The sequence below is a fragment of the Rattus norvegicus genome, chromosome 7 (genome assembly GCF_036323735.1).
Source record: "Rattus norvegicus strain BN/NHsdMcwi chromosome 7, GRCr8, whole genome shotgun sequence".
Classification (NCBI taxonomy): domain Eukaryota; kingdom Metazoa; phylum Chordata; class Mammalia; order Rodentia; family Muridae; genus Rattus; species Rattus norvegicus.
Window position 1 is genome coordinate 8,636,194 of NC_086025.1, and position 17,664 is coordinate 8,653,857.

Genomic DNA, 17,664 nt, shown 5'->3' on the forward strand with positions numbered 1-17,664 from the left:
ATGGCTTACTAGAGACACACACCTTGTACTTTTGGGCTGCAAGGCCTAGGACCAGGTATCCAAAGCCATTTCTCAGTGCTAAGAAAATTGCCTTAGTTATCTCTGCTGGACTAACACTCAGTGGTCCAATGTCAACCCTGCCACATTGCCTGCACACATCTGGACGCCTAGGCTGATTTCTGGTTTATATTAACAAAAAACCATTACCCTTAGAGATGCTTTGACCCTGAACAAATGCTTTCTGAACAAAGTACAGTATTTCTCATAACTAATGCACCAGACATTTTGAGATCTGAGACCTTTTTAGCAGCTTGATCACACTGTCTTTGCAAATGACAAAATTTCCCACAACAGAATCACCAGGCCTTTTGATGTTGGAGACCACTAGCTTCATATACAATGGTACACACTAGAAACAGTAGTACACATAGGAAGCAGAGAGGAAAACAAACTCCCATAAGTACTGTGGGTCTCCCAGGTGATGAACTCAGGTCATCAGGCTTAATTGCAGCTACCTTCACCCACTGAGGAAATTCTCTGGACTAATTTGTGGTTCTGATAAGGTGTTAAGAACAAGTATTTGTTCCTCAGAATAAAATAAGATAATCCATAAAAGTGGATGGCAGTATAAATATCATTTTCTCTTGAAAGTATGTTTTATTATTCAAGTTTTTCTGTGTTCTTCTACACTTGGGTGACAATTTGTTTACAATCTGAAAAGGATTTTAAGGATAAAATGTTTCTATTAATCTTACATAAGCACCAGTGAGATGACTCAGTAGGAAAAATATGCCTGTTGTACAAGCCCTTACTGCATGTATTAGATTCATGGTGTTGCTCTCCATAGGAATTCTTTCATGCCTTTAAAGAAGACTCTAAGATATAGAGGCATTATCCCATTGATTTCATCATAGGGTTTCTCTCCAGTGTGAGTTCTGTGATGAACTGAAGATTACACTAATGTGACAAAGCTTTACTGCATCAGTTACATTCGTGGGGATTCTCTAGTATGACCTATTCTGTAATTATGAAGACTATTCCAATATGCAGTCTTTACCACACTGAGTACATTCATACAGTTTCTCTCCACTGTGATTTCTTTTGTGTATTTGAAGGTAACTGTGACTTGTAAAGGATTTTCTACATTGACTACACTCAGAAATTCTTTCCAGTGTGGTTTCTTTCATATATTTGAAGATGGCAGGAGAGATGTAAACGCTTTAGCACACTGATTATATTCATTAGGTTTCTCAATAGTATGATGTTTTTCATGATTTCGAAGACTACTACGACTTGCAAAGGCTTTACCACACTGATTACACTCATAAGGTTTCTCTCCACTATGACTTCTTTCATGTTTCTGGAGAAGACTGCGACGTGTGAAGGCTTTGCCACACTGATTACATTCATAAGGTTTCTCTCCAGTATGAGTTCTTTCATGCATTTGAAGACTACTACGACATACAAAGGCCTTACTGCACTGATTACACGCATAAGGTTTCTCTCCAGTGTGACTTCTTTCATGTATTTGAAGAAGACTCTGACGTGCAAAGGCTTTACCGCACTGATTACATACATAAGGTTTCTCTCCAGTATGAGTTCTTTCATGTATTTGAAGACTACTGCGAAGTAGAAAAGCTTTTCCACATTGATTACACTCATAAGGTTTCTCTCCAGCATGAATCCTTTCATGTATATGAAGGTGACTGCGACGTGCAAAGGCTTTACCACACTGAGTACATACATAAGGTTTCTCTCCAGTATGACATCTCGCATGGATATAAAGATTACTGCAAAATGCAAAGGCTTTACCACATAGAGTGCATTCATACGGTTTTTCAAGAGTATGATGTTCCTCATGATTTCGAAGACTACTACGACTTGCAAAGGCTTTACCACACTGATTACATCCATAGGGTTTCTCTCCCGTATGAATTATTTCATGTCGGTGAAGATCACTATTATATGCAAAAGCTTTACCACACTGATTACACTCATAAGGTTTCTCTCCAGTGTGCACTCTTTTATGTATTTGAAGATGACTGCGACCTATAAAGGCTTTACCGCATTGATTACATTTATAAGGTTTCTCTCCAGTGTGAGTTCTTTCATGTATTTGAAGATGACTGCGAGTTGCAAAGGCTTTACCACATTCATCACAATCATAAGGTTTCTCTCCCGTATGAGTTCTTTTGTGTATTTGAAGATGACTGCGACATGCAAAGGCTTTACCACATTCATTGCAATCATAGGGTTTCTCTCCTGTATGACTTCTCTTGTGTATTTGAAGATTGCTGCTACGTGCAAATGCTTTACCACATTCATTGCAATCATATGGTTTCTCTCCTGTATGAGTTCTTTTGTGTATTTGAAGATGACTTCGAGTTGAAAAGGCTTTACCACATTCATTACAGTCATAGGGTTTCTCTCCCGTATGAGTTCTTTCATGTATTTGAAGAGAACTGCGACTCGGAAAGGCTTTACTGCATTGACTACACTCATAAGGTTTTTCTCTAGTATGGTTTTGTTCATGTTTTCGAAGACTACGGAAATTTGCAAAAGCTTTACTGCATTGATTACATCCATATGGTTTCTCTTCAGTTTGGATTCTATCATATATTTGAAGAAAATTGTTACAAGCAAAGATATATTGGTTCTTTCCATACCCCCTATGCTCACAAGGCTTGTATCCACAATGACAGATGTTATACCTATTAAAGAAGAAATAACAAACAAAAGGTTTTCACACTGCAGTCACTCAATTTAAGTTCTTGTTCCCCATAGATGTGTGCTAAGGTTTCTCCACAACGGCAACCTTCTTGCCTCCCATAAACTGTTCCTCTCACTAAACTTTGGAAAGCCACTAGAAGTATATAAGTAACACTAGCTTTACTATGAACTGTTTGCTTATAAAGTCATAGACATACAGTAATCCCCTAACCCATGTGCATGCTTTTTATGATACTTGAATGAGATGAAACTAAATAGATTGACAATTCTACAACATGGTTCTCTCAGAGTTATGTCTAAATAGTGTCATTTGTTAAACATTGTTTCCTTATCCTGTTTCTAAGAAGAATACCTTATAAATACAGCTCAGCTACCTGAAATTCAAGTACATGGTTTTATGGGAATTTATTAATCATCAAAATACATAATGCTGTACTCATTTACACTGTTGCTTTTCTTTAAAACTTAAAGGTAAATTAAATTTTCTTCAGTGATGCAATTATATCAGCTTGCACATGAAATTTACCTTCTATGTCTTCTATACCTCTGACAGTATTCTTCAACATTGTGATCTTCCAATTTGTGACCTAAAATATAGTACCAGAAAATTTATGATATATTATTGGATAGTATGCAAAATTTAAGTTCGTATCTTTGGTAAACCTGAGAATCATGTCTGATTATTCACACATCCTTCCTCTGTCACAATAGAAAACACAGAAGTGCACCAATAACCAAGAAATACTTGTCCCCTTGTTTAGAAAGTGAAGGAAAACTAATATTCTTACCAATAACAGTGAGGTTCCAGTAGGTTTCCAACATCACATCTCTATAGAGACTCTTCTGGGAAGGATCCAGCAAAGCCCACTCTTCATGACTGAAGTTCACATGCACATCCTCATAGGTCACTGCATCCTAAAATATCCCACACATGCACATAATAGAAATGGTGAGACTCACTGTATTGTAAATTTACGTCTCGCTGAGAATATTTACATAGTTCTGGGTGCTCTGCACATTTATTGCCTATCACAGAATTTCAAATGCATTCAGCAAGTTGTTACAAGTAAACAGAAAATGAGGATCACACCTCTCATTTTCAGGACCACGGAACTCCATACGGCATTGCAGAAGAAATGACCACTAACTGACAATACAGAGAGACACTCAAACTGATCAACAGAATATACTTTAGCAAAATTGTATCAAAATTACTAACTTCAATAAAAGATGAAGAAGATGGATGTGGTGATACACACCTTTAACCCCAGACCTCAGGAGGCAAAGAGGAGTGAATCTAATTTCTAGGCCACCTTAGTCTAAGTAGTGATTTCCATGACAACCTCTGCTACTTCATGAGACCCTCAAAACAAACAGCAACAAAAAGAACAAGATAGAAAGCACTCAGGGGCTCAATCAAAATTCCTGCAAAGAGTTAAAATTCACTTCAGCTCAATAGTAGTCTTCATAAAACTTAGTGGCCCAGTTTAAATCATAAGGGGAACATGACATTCCTACAAAGAAAGCATTTTTAGTAAGGGACTAGAGATCGGGAGTTTTCAAAAATATTGCCAAGTAAATATTGATCCAAAATCAAAACCAAAAACCATAAGTTAGAAAGATGGGTCAGCAGTTAAGAGCACATGCTGCTTTTGCAGGGAACCTGACTCGAATCCTAACACTCGCTTGGAGGTTCCCAGCCATTCTTAACCCAGATCAAGAGAATCCAATGCTCTCCTCTCGCTTCAGGGAACATCAGCACACAAGTGGTTCACATCTATATACATGTATATATGAACATATGTATATGATATATACATACATATACAAAAAGACTCATGAACATTTATTAAAGATCAAAGATATACACAAAGGTAGCAAGACTGTTGAACTGCAATGCAACCATTCTGCAGTCTCAGTATTAATGCCATGCATGCGCGCCATCCTGCTGATAAACAGCACCCTCTGCCGCAGTTCCAAAGTAAAGATGTGAGTCAAGTCTAGCACAAGAGCAACTGCTCGACAGGTATAAAACCTAATCCATCAACCAAAATATAAAATAACAATATAAGGCTAGAAAATCCGCTTATTGAGGAGAAGCAGCTGCTTCTGTTTTATACTGCACTTTCCAGGGATGGGGTGTGTAATGGTGGAGATGGTGTGGGTGTATGAGAAGGAAGCATGGGGCTCAGTTTGAACCAACAGAAGACGTAAAAGAAGACGAACTGTGGCGAGGAATAAGCACTGAAAGCCCTTCCCCAGAGACTAACTTCCTCCAGAAAGGATCCTCCTCCTAAAGGTTCCGTAAGCACTCCAGTGACAGCCACAACCATGAGGCAAATGCTCACATACACCATCCTACCTGGACGAGTTTTCATTCAACCCACCACATTTCAACACAGGCCATGACAAGCTCCTGTGCAGAGCCCATCCCAGTCATCCCATTATGCAAAACATTTTAGTTTCACTTCAAAGATCCCCATATTACAGAATAGTCCCAACATTGTTGCAATGTCCAAAGATGTTTCCGACACTCTAGGCAAGATCTTGACTGTGATATCTTATAAAATCAAACAACAAACTATGGTTTCCCAATACAAAAATGGCACAGAATACACACTTTCCAACGAAGTAAAAGGAAGGAAGGAAGGAAGGAAGGAAGGAAGGAAGGAAGGAAGGAAGGGAGGGAGGGAGGGAGGGAGGGAGGGAGGGAGGGAGGACGGACGGACTGGGCCAAGGGAAGATTTGGCAAAATCTTGCATCTCTGGGTCTCAGTTTCAAAGAGTTTAATTGGCTTTTTTTCTCTGCAACTTCTCTTCTTCACCATGATTTCACAGAAAGGGTAAATGCCATGTGATTTATAGGATATTGCAACCACATGGCATAAACCAAATGGTCAACACTCATAAATTTCCTGGTGTCACTCCATTACACTAAGGAGATATCAGACTTCCATGCTGTGTGTTTGCTTTATTTTTACACATTGAATTACCTAATGTATATACTAGCTTCCAAGTGGGAAATTCTATTAGCCATGAACCTCCAACAAACACCTAGCTATCCCGTTATCAAAGGAAGCTGTGAATGATCTACACTGCTTAGACTTAGAAGACTCATGAGTTTGCATCAGCCTAGAGAGCCAACCTTGGTCAGCACACACCCCAGGGGAACCAAACTAGGCTGCAGGTGCTAATGAACCACTGCCAGTGAGCAGCTAGGACAGCTGGAGGCTGCAGATACAGGTGAGGCTGGGTCTCATGCCTCACCTTACACTCCCACCCCCACTGGTAATCTCCATGCCTGTTTTTCCCTAAGACACTCGTGATGCCTCGGTTCCACCTGTGGTACCCATTCTTATGTTTATACTAGTATATCCTAGGAACCTGCGGTTTTATATTCATTTCTTAGTTGGTCTGACATAAACAAGGTATGGAAAAAGAACATTCCAATATTGTTTCCGTCTAAACTATTTAAGATGTTTTTGTGTATTCTGCACCTTATAGCCCTTAAACTGTGAGTACCTAATCCCCGATTGCAATTGGAGGGGTAAGGGAGAAGAGGATTTGTTTTACTCACATTTTCATAGAACAGTTTATGATGGTTTGTATATGCTTGGCCCAGGGAGAAGCACTATTAAAAGGTGTGACCCCGTTAGAGTAGGTGTGTCACTGTAGGTGTGAGCTGGAGGTCAGTATTCTGTTAGCATGCTTCAGATGAAAATGTAGAACTCTCAGCTCCTCCTGCACCAAGCCTGCCTGAATGCTTTCACGTTCCTGCCTTGATGTGGTATTTTGGTGAAGAATGTGACTACTTTTTGCCCTTGTCTGAAGAGTCCACCTGAGGCGAAAGTGAAGAGACTCGAATTATTGCACTGACAAAGTAAGTCTCAGAAATGCCCATCATAGACTTTGTTCTCTGGTTAAATTGCATGAAGAGGATTTTAAACAAGTGTAGCAAGTTTAGAAAGGAAAAATAAAAAATATATGGTTCAAGAATTAAAGGCATACCAGGAAGTGAAAAATGGAGCCTCATCCTGTGCTCTAGGAGATAGCAGGTGAGCAGAGTGGGGCTTTGGGGCAAGATCCTACCCAGCTAAGTTTAGATCCAGGCATGGTGGTACAACCCTTTAATCCCAGGAGATAAAGCCAAGCAGATATCTGAGTCCAAGGCTCGCCTGGGACAGTGCAGGGTCTAAGTGAAGAAAACTTAAATCCTGGCTTGGTGCCCCACACCTTTAATCCCAGTGCTTAGGAGACAGGCCTACAGATTTCTGAGTTCAAAGTCAATCTATAGAGCAAGTTCCAGGACAGCCAAACTTAGGCAGTGAAGGTGTTGGAAAACAGAAAGCTGGTGATAAACAAGGGAGCCATGTTCCAGCCCCAGCAAGCAGCAGAGCTCACAGTTTTGGCCATATGGCTCTGGCTTCTAGTGAAAACTAGAAGGGACTATTGGGACAATTGATGCTGGCTAGCTGGAGCTAAGAAACTATTGGTGATTAAGAAAAGCTCACTGAGGAAATCTTCTGGGAAGTGTTTTCTGAGAGCACAAAGAAGCTGTGTTCCAGAGACAGCCAAGGTTGTACCTCATGCTGCAGCTGTACTTGCCCAGGGTCACCCAGGTGGTACTGGTTTTGAAGGCGTGAAGGGGTCATGAAGAGCAGTGGAGGCTTGGTACTGTGAGAGGCCATGAAAGGTCATTGGTGAAGGTGCAGCCTCAGTTGCAGTTGATGGCCCAGGACTGAAGGAGCATGCAAAGGATTTGAGACTTGGCATCATGAAGCCAGCCTATGAGAGGCTGCAGTGGAAGACCCCAGCATATTAGAAATGCCAGTACCATGGGATGACCATCAAGAATAGCGGCAGCAGTGGAATGGATCAACCTGAGCTTAGAGTGCTGCAGAGGGCAGAGTTAGAGAAGTGATGCCACCCCTTTAGAGGAGCCCAGAAGATCATGTGTGGATCCCAGACATTGGAACAAGAAACTAGAAGGTTGAAGTTGTCTTGGAGTCCCCAAGATAAACGTTTGAGATGCCAGAGCCATGGGCTGTCTGCTGAGGAAAGCTGCTAAGAGGGAGGGAACCAGCCCAGGAGAAAGAAGTTTGTTGCAGTCAACAAAGATGAGAAAGGAGCTGGAGATCTGAAGACCACTTGACATCAGACATGGAGACGCAGAGTTTGGAGTTTGCCCAGCTGGCTTCCTGTCTTGCCTTAGGAATTACAGTTGAGTGATTCGATAAATCTTAGAAGAAACTTTGAACTCTGGACATTTAACATTGTTGAGACTGCTATAGACTATGAAGATTGTGGAATTTGGACTAAATGTACTTTTTATTATGATATGGCTTGGTATGGCCCCCTAGACATGTGTGTTTGGACAAGCCTATGGGACCAAGGAGTAGAATGTGATGGTTTGTATATGCTTGGCAGGGAGTGGCATTATTACGAGGTGTGATCTTGTTTGAATAGATGTGTCACTGTGGGTATGGGCTTTAGACCCTCATTCTAGCTGCCTGGAAGTGAGTATTCTGTTAGCAACCTTCAGATGAAGATGTAGCTCCTCCTGCACCATGCCTGCCTGGATGCTGCCATGTTCCCACTTTGATGATAATGGACTGAACCTCTGAACCTGTAAGCCAGCCCCAGTTTAATGTTATGTTTGTAAGAGTTGCCTTGGTCATGGTATCTGTTCACAGCAGTACAACCCTAACTAAGACACAGTTCATCATCAAAAAGTTAGAGCAGAAATCCAAGCCGGGCAAGAATCTGGAGCCAGAAGCTGAGGCAGAGGCTATAGAAGGTTGCTGCTTTCTGGGTGGTTCCCCAAGGCTTGCTCAGTCTGCCTTTGTACAGAACACAGGACCAACAACCCATTGGTGACACAACCCACATTGGGCTGGGCCCTTCCCCATCAATCACTAATTAAGAAACTGCCCCATAGCCACTTTTTTTTTGTGAATTTCACATCATGCACCCCAATATCACTCACCTACCTGCCCCTGTCTCAGGCCCTTTTAACTCCCTCCACCCCAGAAAAAAATCTTGTTACGAAGCTGTTATATAGCACAGTGTGTCACACAGTATAAGCGTCTGTCCACAGGTTAGTGGCCAATGCTCTTTGCAATGAGTCATTGATCTGGTTGGAGTCCTCTGGCTTCTGCTACCTCACCAGAATTCCTCTCAGATATCCTGCTGTTCTGTGTCATGGAAATCCTGGAACTTTAGATCTGCAAGTGAAGCCTATTTATGTGCCCCAGCAGTTCACAGATGAAGTAGATGTTGGACTGACTTAACTCATAGCCCTGGAATATGGACCTGAGTGATAGCTAAGTTGGTCACACTACCAGTTCACCTACACCCATGCCACCAGGGCTAGGCAAGGCATAGGCCGCAGTGCTGCAGCCACTGAGGGGCAAGGCCAGCTTGCCTGTCTGATGGGTGGCAACAGTTGAGGAAGGGGGAGGGCATCTCTCCCTTCAATCAACAAGGAGGAGCAGGGCCAGCTCTCCCATGCTCATGCACCCGTGGTCAGCTTGCCCATGACCCCACCGCCTGGGCCAGGTGTACTGCATGCCTGGTCAAGGTGCAGGACTGACTGTCCCATGTGCTACAGCTGGGGCAGGGCCAGCTCTGCCAAGTGCTGAAGCCAGTGTGGAGTAGAGCCAGCTCTGCACAGTCCTCAGATATCAACATGGTTCCAAGCCACGGCACAGACCAGGGACGTCTGCCTGGCTTTTGGCAGTAATACAGGCCACGGACATCTACACGGATCCCTGCTGCTACGAGCCCTCTGACCCAGCCATGGCCTGCACAGGCCAGGACCTCACCATGGCCTCCAGTGACATCATACTCTACTCACAGAAGGCTGTTCTTTTTCACCTTCTCATCCCCTTGAGCCACTGTGAGACCAGAAAGCTGTACAACCTGGGGAGTTGGTCTGGAGCAAGAGTGAGGTTGTGATGTGTGCAAACCCTGAAATCTTGTCCTGAGCCCACCAGGGGGAGGACTGTTTGTTCCCTCCACCCTGTGAGTCTGCATGTTCTAGTGCACAGAGACTCTACAACCCCAACCTCTGCCACCCTTGAGGTAGCCAGGTAGCCTGGTGGCCAAAGCGCAGGTTTAGCTTCCTCTCTCCCTTTGAGGACACGTCCAGCAAGCACCTGGAATTCCTCTTCAGGCTAGGAGTGTTCCCAGCACCTTAGCTCCAGCCAATGATGTACACTCACCCTGAAAACTACCCACCTCCCCAGGGCCATACAGCCCTCGTTACGACCAATAAGGGAGAGCTGCTTCACTGAGACTCTCTCCACAGCTTTTCCCCCCTGCACTCAAGCTGGCACGACCCTGCAAATACACTCCTGCTGCATAAGCACCATTCCTGTCACCCCAGGCATCTGTATGACACGGCCTAGATACCTGAGAGTGGAAGCGGAACCAGGCAATAAAGCCTAGGTCACCTGATCTGGACAAGCTACTCTTTAAAAGGCACCTGCACCTCGACTTTCTACAGCAGGAATTCAGTGGCTAGTCACAGAACCACTGTGCCCATGAGAACTGGACTCAGCAGGTAGCAAGGTCCTCTTCTCTTGAAACTGCAGCGGGAGGAAGTTTTGTCTGTCTGTTTCAAATGTATAATGTATGTGGCCACTACATGTTTGTTTCTGATTAGTCTTAAATGTATGAGTAAGAACTGGAGAGATGGCTCGGCCGTTAAGAGCACTGGCTGTTTGTTCTTCCAGAGGTCCTGAGTTGAATTCCCAGCAGCCACATGGCAGCTCACAATTGGCTATGGCACCTGTTCCAGGGGATCTGACACCCATTATATAGACATATATGCAGTCAAATCACCAATGTACATAAAATTAAATGAATGAGTATACAATGTTCTACATGTCTTTCTTGCTTATAGATTATTGACTTATAAAGTACCAGGTATGGTTAAAAATCTGTAACATCTGTGTCAAAAAGTTAACTTAAAACTCATAACTCAGGATTGGAGCCATTCTGGGCAGCAACATATGGCATGAGCTAACAAAAAAAAAAACAAAACAAAAAAAAAACATGTCTCCAAAGATACTTTTAAATTGATTTTTATAATTTCTATCCTGTCTTTAAAAACCAAGGGTGTGTGTGTGTGTGCAAATGAAAGTACTAAAACTGCACCTCCATACATTCATGTACAAAAAAAAAATCTTTCTGGAAACCAAATTTTATAACATAAAAGTTACACCCATTTGGAATTGATTTTGGAAACACTGAAATGTTTACACTGTTAAATCCTGGTTTTGCCTTCTAAAAATGATTGTGCTCTATGACTTCACTCTTCAAACAGGTACTTTTCCAATACTGCAAAACACACAATTGAGAAATTTTAAACTTCTTTAAAGAACGTTTAGGAATTTTACAAAAAAAATTAAAAGCTGAACAGTTTAAAAACAGCAAATGTTTGAATTTATAAGACTATGGGATAATAGGGGTTGGGGATTTAGCTCAGTGGTAGAGCGCTTGCCTAGGAAGCGCAAGGCCCTGGGTTCGGTCCCCAGCTCTGAAAAAAGGAACCAAAAAAAAAAAAAAAAAAAAGACTATGGGATAATTTAAGGTTCATCAGATACTTTATTGTAATGACCTTATCAATATATGATCTTGATGGATAGCTAAATAAGACTAATAAATACCAAAGCTAAACACCAGACCAGAAAACTCCTGATATGAGGCAACAGAGCAATGACCTTAGGTGGTCTGATAAAGAAAACAGTTTCTCGACCTATGGGTTGAAACCCTTTGAGACTCTAAAGACCTTTCTGCATGGGTCCCCTAGGGTTGCCAGACCGTCATATGCTAATTTTAAGGTGGCGGTCACAACAACATAAAAGAAGAATTATGTTAAAGAGTTCCAGGATTAAAACACCAAGAATCACTGGCTTGAAAATATGTCTCTCCTTACCTAATGTCTATTCAGACGACTTAAAGATACATGTCTAACCTCAACTCAGAAAAAGCCTCTAGAAGACTGGGTTGTAGTCAGACCTGTAAGGCATTTTTTTTAATTAGTGATTAATGGGGAGGGCCCAGACACTGGGAGTAGAGTGCATCCCTGGGCTGGTGCTCCTGGGTTCTATAAGAAGCAGGCTGAGCAAACCACAGGGAAGCAAGCCAGTAAGCAGCACCTTCCTTGGCCTCTGCACTAGCTCCTGCCTCCAGGTTCTTTCCCTGTTTGAGTTCCCGTCCTTCAATACTGAACAGTGCTGTGGAAGTGTAAGCCAAATGAACCTTTTCCTCCCCAAATTGATCTTTGGTCATGATGTTTCATCACAGCAACAGAAAAACTAAGACACCTACATGACACATTGTTCTAAAAATAAATGAATGAATAACCACTTAAGGAAAATTGAATTTAGTTCATAATAACTAATATAATAATATATACTAATTATATATTATATATTATATGTTATATATGCTATTATATATCAATATATACTAATAATATAACATAATATTGGAGAACAGAAGAAAATAGAGATTAGAGCACTGATCAATGTTCAAAAATGAAATTATAAAAGTGACCCTGCAGTGGTCTGAATGAGAATGACCCCACAGGTCCCTGTGTTTGATGGCTTGGTCATCAGGGAGTGACACTGCTTGAGAAGGATAAGGAGGTGTGGCCTTCTTGGAGGAAGTGTGGCCATAGAGGAAGTATGTGACTAGGGGCATGCTGGGTTTCAATACTAAGTCAGGAAGGCGTGGCACCCCTTGACAGAGAATAGGAAGGGTGGTGTTGTACTTTGAGGTTTCAAGGGCCCAAGCCAGGCCCATTGGCTTTCTCTCTTCCTGCTCCCTACAAATCTAGATGTAGAATTCTCAGCTAACACGCCTGCCTACATGCTACCATGCTCTTGACCATGATGACAAAAGAATAAATCTCTGAACTATAAGCAATCCCCAATTAAATGCTTTCCTTTATGAGAATTGCCATGGTCTCGACAGAGCAATAAAACACTGGCTAACTGTATTAGTTAAGTTTCCATTGCTGTGAAGAGATGCCAAGACAGCAGCAATTCTTACAAAAGAAAACATTTAATTGGGGCTGAAACTTAGTCCATTGTCACCATGGCAAGAAGCGCAGCAACGTCCAGGCAGACATGGAGCTGGAGAAGATCCTGAAGGTTATAAGCCTTGATCTACAGGCATCAGAAGAGGGGGCTGTGTCACAGAGGTCACACTTGAGCATATAGAAGAAGCCAAAGGCCACCTCCACAGTGACACACTTCCTTCAACAAGACCACACCTACTCCAACAAGGCATATCTAATAGTGCCACTCGCTATCAGACAAGCATTCAAACACATGAGTCCATGGGAGCTATAGCTATTCAACCACCACACTAAGTCACATACTGAAACTTGGCTTTTAAAAGGGATTAAAAATAAATAAAAGAGGGATTGGGGATATAGCTCAATGGTAGAGCGCTTGCCTAGCAAGCGCAAGGCCCTGGGTTCAGTCAACGACATTTGCCTTTACCCAAATGAAGGGGTTGCTCGACTGGAATGTCACTGGCCCAAGATAATCTCTCAAAATTGGACCTACCTACCTATTTGGTTTGGCTTCGTTCATATGGTATGAATTAATGCATGCTGGGAGAGTACATAGAAAGTCACCTGACACATCAGAACCTTCTTTATAACAAAGCCCCTAGCAGCTCACTGCATTAAACTTAAACAACCTGCAATTCAGCTGTTCCCTAGCCTGCTTCCCCTGCACTGTACACACAGTAAACTTGTCCTTCTATTCTGGTCTGAAGTGAGAAGCCACACTCCACACACAAATCCTTTTCCTGTTACTGATATGCACATGCCACTCTGTGAGTCACATAGATGCTTTTTAGAACTGTGTGATGTTACAAACCTTTAAACCAAGAGTTGAGGGTGTTGACTCAGAAAGGGAGCGAGGCCTCTGTAACCACACAATGGGATGAAGGCAAACTGAGTCAACATGGGAGACCTTGTCATAATTATATGTTTTGAAAGCCCTGCCTAGACTGTCCCATTGGGGCTCTTTTTTACAAAGAATGTCAGCTGTCAACAAAGACCCCAGACCCCAAAATAAGACAAGTGTTAATAGAAACCTTGGCGTAGAGAAATGCAAACACTGAATATTTAAAGATATTAGACCATTAAAGGCAAGGGCAGCACTCCTGTACAAGTGGGTAAGTGATACAACTGATGTTGTTCTAACACGTATCATGCTAATGTCATTGGTTCCTTGCACTAACATGGTGGCACAAAATTATCCACAGATCCTGCTGCAGAGCATCTGATGTCCTCTTCAGTGAGCACCAAACCCCCAACTGAAGGATAAGACATTGGAAGCAAACCACTCATTGCTACACTTACACAACCTGTAATTCAGCTGCTCCACAGCCTGTTTCATGCACATGAAAGAAATTTCGTACATTAAAGATACAGACCCTCTTAACACTTATATGACACTGTGGATAAATACAGAAATGCAGAGAAATATGACAAATTTCTGTAGCCAAAACTGAAACTTTGTCATAAAAAGAATCATCTAACTCAAAAGAGAGGAATTCCAGGATTGTAGACAAGAAGTCTCAGCATTATTTCAGTACACATCTGAGCTATAGATTCCACAAACATCCAACAAATACCCTAACGATTTCTGCAAAGAACAGAAAACCGATGACAAAAGGTCATCATGAACGAAAACATGAACAACACAAGACTGAACAGACAGCACAGTGACACCATCTGACTTCAAAACTCCCCTACACCTGCAATAAAAACTGTGCTGCTGAGGAAGAATAAAGAAATCAGCAGAACATAAGAGAGCACTCAGAACAAAATCATAACTAATATTGGGTCAACCTTGACAGGGGACCACAGTGAGGCTGGCCCCCCGCGGCATCTACATGCGACTGTGTTAATAAGGCAGACTTTACACCTGCGCAGAGTTAACTGCAGAGGATCCTACACCTCAATGTCAAGGGCCAGGGGAAGAACTTCTAGAAGACACCAGAGAAACTAGAGCTCTGCCAGTTGGCCAACTTGTATTCCCTGACAATAAAGCCTCGCCTGCGCGTACACTGCCGGATGACGTGAACAGTTTCCAAGTAACGCCCCAGGCTGTGCGCAGGTGCAGTCAAGTGACCTGTGTCAGGGAGAGGTCCCGCTTCCACCTGGGAGGTGCAAGGACCTCAGTAACCTCAGGTGAACAAACGGAGTCACACCGGGCGCCGCATCTCACCGCCGGTTCCCGCACCCCGGGTCAACCCCACACGGGCTCCCGCGGATCCTCCCCGCGTGGGAACGACGGCCCCACTCACCATAGCGCGGATCCCCAGCTCGCCCTGCTCTCCTCACAGCTCCTAGCAGCCGGACTCACCACGGAACCCGGAACCACCAAAGCTTCTCTCAGAAACACAGCGGAGCGTGCAGCATGGTGGACCGGAAGTATCCGCCCCCATTCTAACTGGCATCCGTCTCCAAGCCCTGAGTGGCTAGTGAGACCTGAGTGACAGGAGCAGAGCTACACAGCTTTGTGGTTCACAGCCCAACTGTCCTCCTAGCACGACCGGCAGAGATTAACTGTAGAACTTGCGCCCGCACTGCAAAGTCGTGGCTGCACTATTTCTGCACACAGTAGGCACTTCTTCGGGTAGGCATAGGGTGTCTAGTACACACAGATGGTTACTCTGTGCACTGTGTGATCCTCCTGCTCACAAATGAAACGACGCCCAGCCCATTCAGGTCAAATTTAAGCCACCGAACTGATATTCACTAGGCATCAGCAATTTCAATAAGGCACACTTAGGATTGCTCGCATCTCTCTCAGCTGTACACTGTTGGCCAAATACTAACTTTTCCAGCCTTCTGTGGTGGCAGTGGCCTTTCATGCCACCTTTTGGGAGGTGGAGGCAGAGCATCAAAAGTTTCTGGTCTGAAACCAGAAACACAATTATGGTCTCCAAAGGGAAGGTTCCAGGGTGATGACCTAGGATGAAAAAATGAAGAGTTTGTCATCTCCCAGCTTGCTGGTGCACACTTTTAATCCCAGCACTCCGGAGGCCAAGGCAGGTGGATCTCTGTGAATCTGAGGCCAGACTGGTCTACAGTACCAGTTCCAGGACAGCCAGAGTTACACAGAGAAACCCTGTCTCGAACAAAAAAGAAAAAGGAAGAAAGAAAAAAGAAAAGTGTTGTGGTCACAAGGTGGGCAAATAATAAGGAAAGGGCTACTGAAGTCAGAAATAAACCAAAAGCAACTTTGTTCACCACCAGAAGATGTTTCTAGACTATTAAGGTCAGGCTCAAGAGCAGACGATGACGACCTTGGAAGGGCTCCTTTTGGAGCATAAGCACACAAACAAATGTCACCTCCTGCCCCATTCCTGCCCTCACCAAGTGTCCCACACTGGTCATGCCCCCTCCCAACTCAGTGAGCTTGTATTCTTGGGTGGGTAGAAGTTGTGATGTAGGTGGTTTATCCAAAGTCATAAAATACCAGATGGAGAGTAATGGTGTCTTAGTTAGGGTTTCCGTTGCTGTGAAGAAACACCATGACCAAAGGAAATTTTATAAGGAACCACATTTGGTTAGTGCTGGCTTGCAGTTTCAGAGGTTCAATCCATTCTCTTCATGGCAGCGTCCAGGCAGACATCTTGATCTGAGGGCAGTCAGAAGGATCTGGGTCACACTGGCCAAACTTAAGCATGTGTTTGATATCTCAGAGCCCTGCCTTCACAGTGACACACTTCTTCAACAAGGCTATGCCTCCAACAAGGCGCTAACAGTGCCACTTCCCATGGGTCAAGCATATTCAAACTACCACATTCCACTTCCTGACCCCCATAGGCTTGTTCAAACACTTGACTCTACGGCAGCCATAAGTAGATATAGCATAAAGCAAATTACATTTAGTCCAACTTTGAAAGTCCCAGAGTCTAAGTCTCAAATGTGGTAAAAGCTCGAAGTCTCTTCTGTAATTCATCCAATCACATAACTGTAATCCCCTGTCAAATCAAAATCAAAAGGCAGATCACATACGTCCAAGATTATCATTCCACATCACGAGATTATCATTCCAAAAGGTCATAGAGAGGAAATACTGGGCCAAAGCAAGACCAAAACCCACCTGAGCAAATTCTTAACTCTCCATCTCCCTCTCTAACGCAAAAGCACTCCTCATATCTCCAGCTCCCTTTCATCATTGCTGCCTGCGACAATTCTTTCTCTTGGGCTGTTTCCACTCCCTGTTGGCAGATTTCCTCAACAGGTATACTGTTGTTGTAAAAATATAAAAATAAAAAAGGTATGGGTTGTCTTTTACCTCGCTAGGTCCACACTTCGGTGCCCCAAGATATCTGCTAGATATCTTGGCGGAAACACATCCCAGCCACACACTTTCCTACACTCAAACCCTCACATAAAAGAACAACACAATAATCTTAGACCCAATTGATAAGGTATAATTGCCCACTTAAACATACAAAGCCTGGTACCATCCATCCCTTAGGAACATGATAACAACCTGTAAATACACAGAGCAGAATCTTAACATCACCTGCCGTGGCTTCTCACCTCTCCTCCCTCCTGTCTCCTCCTTTCTCTCCTAGTTCCTCCTCTTCCTTCAAACTTCTCTGCCACCCATCCTTCCTTCTCCTCCAATGACAGGCCTCCTTCTATCCTGTACCTGCCCCTCACCTGTACTTTACAAATTCAATGGGGAAAAGGTTCTGGTGAAGTCACCTGATTCCTGAGTACGTGACTAGGCAGCTGTCCTTGGGGCAGTGGAATTAGCATCAAAATACAAATAACTTCACGGCAACCACAACAGTATACCATGGCTCTGGCATCTCAAACATCTTGGGACCTCCAAGGCAACCTCAATGTTATATCTTCTTGTTTCAATGCCTGGGATCC

General features: G+C 43.3%; 1 protein-coding gene across 1 annotated transcript; it reads right to left on the bottom strand.

Annotated features, from left to right (window-relative positions):
* Positions 1 to 637: 637 nt before the first annotated feature.
* Positions 638 to 15,221, bottom strand: Zfp433l (zinc finger protein 433 like). Its single transcript, XM_039080427.2, has 4 exons — positions 15,069 to 15,221; positions 3,519 to 3,645; positions 3,257 to 3,317; positions 638 to 2,711 (listed from the first exon to the last, which is right to left on the bottom strand). The coding sequence occupies exons 1-4, from the start codon at positions 15,069 to 15,071 to the stop codon at positions 1,184 to 1,186; spliced, it is 1,719 nt and encodes a 572-aa protein (XP_038936355.1). The 5' UTR covers positions 15,072 to 15,221; the 3' UTR covers positions 638 to 1,183.
* Between the last annotated feature and the right edge of the window lie 2,443 nt (positions 15,222 to 17,664).